Raw genomic sequence first — 8,816 nt, forward strand, 5'->3', positions numbered from 1 at the left:
TGTGGCATGTTAGCGCTTAAAAGTCCTCATGTGTTATACCGGTAGCCTGAGGCAAGAAACCTGCCTGTCTGATGGCAGAAGAGAGAAGAGGCCATTGTCGGGGTGCTTTGTCACGGTACCGCCCCTTGTAGGTCACCTGCCGGTTAGGAAGTACACACCCAATATTGTCTCCAAACAATCCCCAAAAGAAGAAACGTTCCCACTGATTTGTGAGAATTTACTGATGACACCTCACACCTCCAGGGCTGAGGGTTTGAATCCCGCCTCCTTTCTGTGTGGGTCTAGCCTGCATGTTTTCCATGAATCACGTGGGTTTCCTCCTGCACTTTAAAGACTTGCTGTTGGAGGAATTGGTGTCTCGAATTCTTGCAGCGTGTCCGTCGTAGGGCACATATATACTCAAACACACATCGGGATACAACGGGCAGTTTAGAGACATCAGGTAACCTACCTGAATACCGCCACGGGAAAAAAAAAACTGAAACCAGATGCAAGAGCTGACCGCAAAATGGAAAATCTTTACATACTCATGTAAATAACATGTCAAGAAATGGTTACGCAAATCACTGGTATATGATTCATTCTTTAACACGAAATAGTAAATCATGTTTATCACGTCGTGACTGCAGCCGGACAACGACCGACCGCTAACTCGCATCACAAAACGTTCGACCATAGAAGTATTGACTACAAAGCAGAGCACGCATCGATAGAATACTATTATATAATATATTATTGGATATCATGTATCATGCATGTTAATAAATAGGCCTAGACTGGAAGGGCATGCTATTTACAGTCAATTAAACATTTTACGGAAATGCCATACTATAGGCCTATACTGAATATGGTACCGAGCCCAAAAATATAACATGTTTTTTTCTTGTGCTATGTATGTAAATCTGGCTTAAATATGACAAAAGGCGTCCGTCGGTGATATAAGAAAGGGAAAGCCTTCCCTATATAGATCTAAGTGGGAGGGCTGGCTGCAGAGAGGCGTTTGGGTTCCCTTAATCCCACAGCGATCATCATACGGTGACGTACCGACTCGCAAACTCACGACTGCCCTATATAAACGGCGTGCGAGGCTGGAGGGGAACAGTAAGCAGCCGATACATGATCTTCAGAGGAGGATAGGCGTAGTGGCAGCGGAGCTTGCGTACTCTGCATAGGGCAAACTGCGCCAGTGTTTTCAGACGATAGATGCGTGTGTCGGGAGCAAGCATGGACGCGAAAAGCAGCGGCGTTTTCTTCCCCGTGCACGGCACCGCCGAGGTCAATGGCACCGGCGTAGATCGTCCTGAAAGCGGCGTGCCAGTCGAGCCCCAGAGATGCGCTCTCGGCGGACCACAGACGCAGTTCCCCGGCGTGAGAAACGCGTGCAGCGGCGACCCCTCCAAAGTCCTCCTGAAGTACAGAAACGCTTCTGATCTCAGGGTCTCATACATTCCAAAGTCAGAAGCTGGGATCATTAAAAGTGTCACGGCTCACTGGTTACAGCCGGAAACTAAAGCGAGGACCGTGCGGTCCTCCAGCATAGGTAGTCGGTATCCGTCCTTAGACCGCTTTCCCTGCAAAAGATTTTCTGTGGATCGGCTGGCAGCGCTGGCACTGCACGGTCAGACATGCCACCTTAATAGCGACACCGAGCCTCGCTCCGTCAAGCCAAAGAATCGCCGGCGCATCGTGGTGCTGGGAGCGCGCAAAGTGGGCAAGACCTCCATCCTGCGGAGGTTCCTCCGCGATGGCTTCGAGGAGCATTACGAGCCCACCTCCGAGGACTTTCACAGAAAGCTGTACGACATCCGTGGGGAAACCTATCAGATTGACATCCTCGATGCCTCGGGGGAGAGGGATTTTCCTGCAAAACGCAGACTGTCAATCCTCACAGGTGAGTTGAGCCAATCGTGTATAAATCGCCTCACTGCCTTTGCAGGCTTCTACACTCAACGCGTAGATTTCTGCACTGATTTGCACATACCGTGATTTACACTGACTTACTGCAATATCTTTTGGCATGTGCCTAAATATCTTTGTATGCTTCTTCTACAGGTGACATATTTCTTCTGGTGTTCAGCGTGGATGACAAAGAATCTCTGGACGAAGTCTGTGCATTGCTCAAGGAGGTTGTAGCTGCCAAGTGTAAACTTCTAAAATCCAAAGAAAACGCGTGCATCCCGGCTGTGATATGCGGGAACAAGGTGGACTTGAGTCGGGAGGAGAGGACCGTGAGCCATGCGGACGTGTTCCGTGCACTTGGAGACGATTTTCCCTACTTCGAAATCTCCGCCAAGGAGGGAACCAACCTGGAAGAGATGTTTGAAGTTCTGGCGGAACGGGGAGGACTCCCAACCGAGACCGGCCCCTCGCAGCACCGCAAGATCTCCATTCGCTCGTACCGGGCCTTGCGTTCCGGCAGACCGGCGGGAAGGCGAATAACGCCCGTCCAAGATGCGCCATGCGGGGCGCTTTGCCCGTTAACTCGCCGGCCGAGCTTCAACACCGACCTCCGACAGGTCCTCGGAACCAGTACCTCCAGGAAGCGAAGAAAACCTCTCGACAAGTGTCAGATTCAATGAGAGCACAACTCAGGGGACATTTTTGCTAAAACGTTTGTCTGTTTGTTTCTATTACATGAGAATGCATTTATTATAACGTTACCATTTTATTTCATACATGCTGGCTGGACCAGTAAATAATTGTGATGACAGCGCGTTAACCGAATGTGTGACTTTTAAAATTTTAATTTTTAAGAATAAATGATGTCTGAAGTTGCATGGTAAATAAAGGAATGCTTGAATGCTTTTAATTTTGTCATAGTGATGACTGTTCTAACCTTCGTACATTTCTGCAAAGCCCACTACCTAACACTACATTTTAAAATGGGTTAGTTATCATCACCTATTTTGGTAATTTTTCCTCATTGAAATATGGACCTATTCCCGGCATTTACGTTTACGCTTGGACGCACAATTGCACCATTTATGGTGATGGAGGAAGCCTTTGTGAGTGGGCGCCGGGTCCTGGAGCACATACAGCCCCCGTGTTGTATAAGATCCCCTGCACCCAGCTTACGCTCCGATATGATATAACACGCTCTGCGGGCAGGGAAGCCTCGCCGGAGCCGCCGCCCCCGCAGTCGTGACTAGGAGCCCCTGGGAAAGAGGAAAGCGTGGCTTGCAAGCACGCGGACATTATATAACATTCAAACAGTGACATTCAAACGACACGACGCAACAATTACACAATATCCTAAGAAATGTAGCTATTAAAAAAAAGATGTATTCAGAACGAAAACAGACAATATACATGTCATACACATTTTTAACAATTATAACGTATTTTAATGACAGAAGTATGGGATAATCTTAACAGCCCAAAGTAAATTGCAGAACATGGTCCCATATATTCTGCTACATTCAATATTGGCTCCTCAAATGAGGGGTGATCAAAATTTCGGGAGTACCATGGACAGCGCACGAAAACCGGAATGAAGATGCATTACACAGCATTCAATAGGACAGTTATCGATAAAAAGAGGCACTTTGGTATAAATATCACACCAGCACCCCTGTCTTTCATTTAATTACACGATAACTGTACACTGCGCACTTCCTGCAATCGACTCCCATACCTACGGGGGCGTGAAAGTTTCCTTTTATAGCTGCAACATACAGCCGCGGAAAAAAGAAGAGACCACTGTATACTTTAAAAGAAATCTGCATTTTTATATCCTGGTTTAATCATGATTCTGTGACAGGCTACGCTGAGCAGCAGGTTGGTTCCAACAGTACCTGAGAATAAAGTGAAGCAGGAGACACTGGGAAGAACCAGAAACCAGTCAGGTAATGGGCTGAAGCGACTTTCTAATGGCAGAGATGATGGTCAATTTATCTGACAGTTTCTCAGGAATCGGAGGATGACAGGAAGCGACCTTCAAAAGGAATGGGAAACATTAAGTGCAGGTGTGAAGTGCACTGCTAGGACAGATCGTATCAGGTTCCTAGAAGCAGGACTGAAGACCCACAAAGCAAGGAAGAAGCCCTTCATTAATGAGAAGCAGGGAAGAACCAGGATGCAGTCTGCAGTATATAATTCACAGATGTAGTCCGATAATTTAGAAATGTAAAAACAGAAAATTGTGCTGTGGTCTCAGTTTTTCCCATGGCTGTATGAGGTTAGGTTACCTGACGTATCTAAACTGCCCAGGGTACCCCAGAGTGTGTGCCCTGCGACGGACTGGCATCGCATCCAGGGAGCCTCCTGCCCTGTGCCCAGTGCTTCCTGGGTTGTGAACTCACATCCATCTGGCACTGGATAAGTGCTTAGAGGAGATGGATGGATATCAATCCATTGTCTATTTTTGTAAATAGAGTATGAGAAATATTATGAAAATTATTTTTTTGCACAATTATATGAAAATATACTGTCTTTATTCATTTAAATATTCAAAATTTTTCACATTTTCAAAGACTGTCTGTAGAGGACTTGCTGTGTCGGTTTCCCGTTAGATAAAGAACATTGGCTGAAATGCAAAGGTTAAAGTTCATGTAAGACCCTGTTGTCCTTGATGTCTGGTTTGCACTGATGGACGACGTGCACGACCCTCTTCGACTGCTAGTGGAGTCACACCATTGCAGAGTGCGGATTTCACATAGGAGGTCGGGCTAGACGACGATGAACTGCACGGATTTTCACAAACCCATCACCTCCTCTGCGGTCTTAAACATGGTTGAGTTTTTGGTTATGAGATGATGACCACCTCGATCACCCAGACGCCCCCTGGTGGTCATGGTATGCCTGCAGTTGGAGAAGCAGAGGCGGGAGGACGCTGTCCAACAGTGCCAGACCCCCCCAGGAGCACCGCAGACCCCTGCAGTGAGAAAAAAGAAGTATTTAACCCAGCACCACCCTCCCACACACGGAGAGGGGGGGGGGGCTCTCCCATCATCGTCTTCAGAAGCAGACAAATTTAAAGAAACAGTAAACAATCAAGGCAAAACCTTCCTTTCCTGATAGGGCAGTTAGGCTCAGATGCCTAATAAGATTCCTGTTTGGAAACAGGTGTTGCTAAGCAACAAGCATCAGTTAAATCCGGCAACATAGCCAGTGGTGAGCTGGTGCTTACCTGTCATCCAGGACCAGCAAACCCCTCTTCTGAAGGTCCTGCACCTCTGTGGACCGGCCAAAAACCTGCTGGAGGTCTGCATCTGGGCTGAACTCTTTCCAGAGCTACAAAGAAACAGCACGAACATCTAAGTTATGCTATAAGGAAAAGCAGGTTTTTGAGAATAATAAATCTTTGCAAGGGGCAGCAGGCCAACGTCATGAGTACTAATCATCCAGCTTCTCGCTGGACAGATTTCTGTGACTAATTCAGAATAACTCCCTGGGCTACAAGGTGCCATGAGTTCAGCAGGGATTTGCAGACAAGACATACCAGTTACATATCAGTCAAGGTGACTGTTTAGCTCTAGACCCAATGGAATAAAATCAAGGCTGTAATGTAGGATAAATGGCAGAAAGACATGGAGCCTGAGATATGGAGAGGTGATTTCTGCATATGGCTCACACTCAAAGAAAAGAAAAAGCACATTTCTGAGCGATCAGTGGCCCACAAACCAGAGGCTGTTGTAGGCAGCGTGAAAAACAACAGGCGAAGGCCGGCGTGGGAAAGAGCACGAGGGTGTACGTGTGAAAGTGAACGCTAGCACCATGGCGACGGCGGGCGGAGCTTACCCGGTGAGATACGCCCTCAACGAGACGCAGGCCCATCGCCAACACCTCCTCCAGTCTGCAGGAGGAAAAAGAGCACGGTGGACATGGAGCTGCAGGGCCACTCACACAGACACAAGGAGAACAGCCGCGGAGATCAGGGATCCAGCATAGAAAAGGAGAAATGACGGAGCAGGCCAGACAAAAGGAAGCTTCACTCACAGAGCCAGATGACCGAGCTGAATCCTCCGGCGCGTTCCATGACCCCGGCACCGGACTTCCTTCATCCACACATCAGGCTCCAGGGTTTGGGTCCGGGCCTCCCTCAGTATCGCCCCCTCCTGGTGGGGGATGAAGCGGCCGTGTGCACCTGGCAGAGAGACCATGCATACACTCACCAGCAAATCTCACAGGAAGCACAGTGCCGTGAATCGCAGTAGAACGCCAACAGGAGTAAATATTTAGGCTGACAGCATATTGCAGTGACTGGTCCTACCTGGGCCGACGCCAAGGTACTGACCCGCCCTCCAGTAGCTGATGTTGTGAGAACTGACAGCACCCTGTGAATAACGGCACAAAAACACACACAGAAATACTGAAGCTGTTTCGTTCAAACACAATATTTACTGGCTGCCTTTGATCATTAGCAACATAATACTCTGGGAAATACCTGCTTCAGATACTGCTGCTTTCTCTCTTTGGTCTTTAATTTGGCAACTTTCAGTGTGACTATCAGAGCTTCCTGTTTTGTCAAAGATTCTCTACTCAACCCTAGTGCACCGGGGACTTACATTTCTGGCAAAGTTGGACACCTCATATTGCAAGAATCCTCGCTTTCCCAAAATCCTCCGGGCCGACTCATACATGTGAGCAGTGACATCATCGCCTGGCATGGTCAGCTGACCCGCCTCCACCTGCTTGAAGAGGCGGGTGCCCCTTTCAAGCGTCAACTGGTACAGCGACACATGATCATCGCAGGCCGACAGCAACTCGTTTAGCTCCGCCTCCCAAGATTCCACGGTTTGGCCAGGGCGACCAAAGATGACATCCACGGACACACGACCAGGACACAGCCTCTGAGCCTCTGCTATTGTGTGCAAGGCATCTTGGGAATTGTGGTCTCGACCCAAAACCCTCAGAGCCTCATCATGAAGAGACTGTAGGGGAAAAAAAAGATGAAAATTTATACCAGAGAGAATGATGGAGTGAAGAACAGCATGGAAGAGTGCTTCAGTACCCATGAATTATAGGATAAAAGAGGTTTTTACACAAGCAGTAGATACTGCATTGGATGCATTGGATACTGTCATCATTAACAGTAATCTGTTTAACAACCACCCATCTTCAGTTCAAAGCTCCATCTCTCTGCTAACAGGTGCATGCTGACCTGCTTGGATCGCCTCAATTTTTTTCCTGCAAAATCTGAACTGCTTTCCTGTATGGAATGCTGCGACTGTCATGCATTAATGATTGCATTGCACATCTCACTGAAACTCTTTACATCTGGTCCAGCCCTCACCTGCACTCCTATGGAGAAGCGATTCACCCCAGCAAGCCTGAATTCCTCCAGCGAGGCCAGTCCCATGGGGGTCGGGTTTATCTCTAAGGTGACTTCAGCATCAACAGGGAGATCTGCGCGCCTAGCAACCGTCTCCAGGATGGCTGCGATTGTTGAGGGTGGGGCCAGGCTAGGGGTTCCACCACCAAAAAACACAGAAGTGATGCTGAGGAATGAGAAATAAGGGGCAAAGAGGTGGTGGTTGGGGGGGCATCAGTGCAATCAAACAGATTTCAAAAAGGCTAAATCAGGGCTTTGAAATCTTCAGCAAGAAGAGAAGACAGACACAAACCGGGACACTTGGCTGACTCGGAGTAATGCCTCGGTCTCTAACTGCAGACATGCCCTCATCTCGGCGTGGTTGACATCCCGGGAAATGTACTTGTTGAAGTTGCAGTAGGAGCAGCGTTTCAGGCAGTAGGGCCACTGCAGAGAGACAACGGCCCGGGAGCGTGAGGAGACACAGCACATTCCCCCACAAAATTCCAGGATCCACTCTGGTAGTGCAAAAGGATGTTCACAATAAAAAAAAAGCATATATACACGAAGATTCACCCGGCGGCAATGAGTAGGCTAGATGATTTATTAAGTTAAACTCACGTGTACGTAGAGAGACGCCTCCTCCGAAGGCAGCGGAGCAGCTGGGATCTTACGCCCGGTCATGCCCGCGCTCATATAGCGCAAGATGTAGCGTGACCAGGGCAAACAGCGCCGAAGACCGGCGCCGCATTTACGTATTGCTAACATCACATCGCCCATTTCATCATGAAAGTATAAAAATACAGCTACTAATTAAATCATCTGTAAATACGAATAAAATGTCAGAGCATATGTAAGGTGCCGCGCTCATAATTGGGCCGTGACATACAATCAACGTCCGACTTAAAACGATTCGTTACGAGCAAAAAAGTACCATTAACTTCGCGGCTCACTGCCCATTTTACCGGCAGCCTAAACGAAAGTAAACGAATGAAGCTCTTTCGTCCTCTTCAGATTTTGGGAGTCACTGATGATTATCGATACGCATGTCGCCATCTAGCGGCTTGGAGTAGATACGGCGCGGATAAATCATGTGTATACAGTATGTGCAGCTAAACATAGCTACATATGTACAGTACCCAGCATAAATAAGTACACCCTCTTTGAAAATTAAGACTTTTATCCATTTCTCAGTGAACACAAGAACAATTAGCAGATTGTTGACAAAACTAAGTTTTGTTAAACATTTGTTTCATTAACAACATAAAATCTTGGTCACCAACATCATTAGGATAAGAAAATACACTGTATTCAAATTAAGTGTTGCAAAAATGAATACACCTTACAACAAATTCTACCAAATTTAATATTTTGTATGGCCTCCATTATTTTTAGGAACAGCACCAACTCTTCTAGATGAGGAATGTACAAGTTGGCGATATACTGCCCCGTCTATCTTTCTCTATTATTGGAGAATGAGCTCTTCCAGAACCTGGATGCTGGATGGAGAATGACACTCAGCCTGTCCTTCCAGAACCTGGATGCTGGATCGATAATGACGCTC

General features: G+C 47.5%; 2 protein-coding genes across 2 annotated transcripts; one reads left to right on the forward strand and one right to left on the reverse strand.

The window, feature by feature from the left end:
• Nucleotides 1-487: 487 nt before the first annotated feature.
• Nucleotides 488-2,784, forward strand: LOC111852876 (GTP-binding protein Rhes-like). Its single transcript, XM_023829221.2, has 2 exons — nt 488-1,891; nt 2,053-2,784. Exons 1-2 carry the CDS (start codon nt 1,204-1,206, stop codon nt 2,577-2,579), a joined length of 1,215 nt encoding a protein of 404 aa, XP_023684989.2. The 5' UTR covers nt 488-1,203; the 3' UTR covers nt 2,580-2,784.
• A 1,611-nt stretch (nt 2,785-4,395) lies between these two features.
• Nucleotides 4,396-8,249, reverse strand: rsad1 (radical S-adenosyl methionine domain containing 1). The gene is made up of 9 exons (XM_023829164.2): nt 7,874-8,249; nt 7,566-7,699; nt 7,235-7,439; nt 6,507-6,872; nt 6,212-6,275; nt 5,938-6,085; nt 5,740-5,794; nt 5,129-5,232; nt 4,396-4,873 (listed from the first exon to the last, which is right to left on the reverse strand). Exons 1-9 carry the CDS (start codon nt 8,030-8,032, stop codon nt 4,768-4,770), a joined length of 1,341 nt encoding a protein of 446 aa, XP_023684932.2. The 5' UTR covers nt 8,033-8,249; the 3' UTR covers nt 4,396-4,767.
• Between the last annotated feature and the right edge of the window lie 567 nt (nt 8,250-8,816).

Source organism: Paramormyrops kingsleyae, chromosome 22, assembly GCF_048594095.1.
Source record: "Paramormyrops kingsleyae isolate MSU_618 chromosome 22, PKINGS_0.4, whole genome shotgun sequence".
NCBI lineage: Eukaryota > Metazoa > Chordata > Actinopteri > Osteoglossiformes > Mormyridae > Paramormyrops > Paramormyrops kingsleyae.

Excerpts from the sequence above, each read along its gene's own strand:
- LOC111852876 (XM_023829221.2), top strand. The coding sequence starts at position 1,204 with ATGCGTGTGTCGGGAGCAAGCATGGACGCGAAAAGCAGCGGCGTTTTC. Across the intron at positions 1,892-2,052 it reads CAGACTGTCAATCCTCACAG|GTGACATATTTCTTCTGGTG; the intron begins GTGAGTTGAGCC and ends CTTCTTCTACAG.
- rsad1 (XM_023829164.2), bottom strand. The coding sequence starts at position 8,032 with ATGGGCGATGTGATGTTAGCAATACGTAAATGCGGCGCCGGTCTTCGG. Across the intron at positions 7,440-7,565 it reads CGAGTCAGCCAAGTGTCCCG|CATCACTTCTGTGTTTTTTG; the intron begins GTTTGTGTCTGT and ends CTCATTCCTCAG. Across the intron at positions 6,276-6,506 it reads TGTCCAACTTTGCCAGAAAT|GGTGCTGTCAGTTCTCACAA; the intron begins GTAAGTCCCCGG and ends CGTTATTCACAG.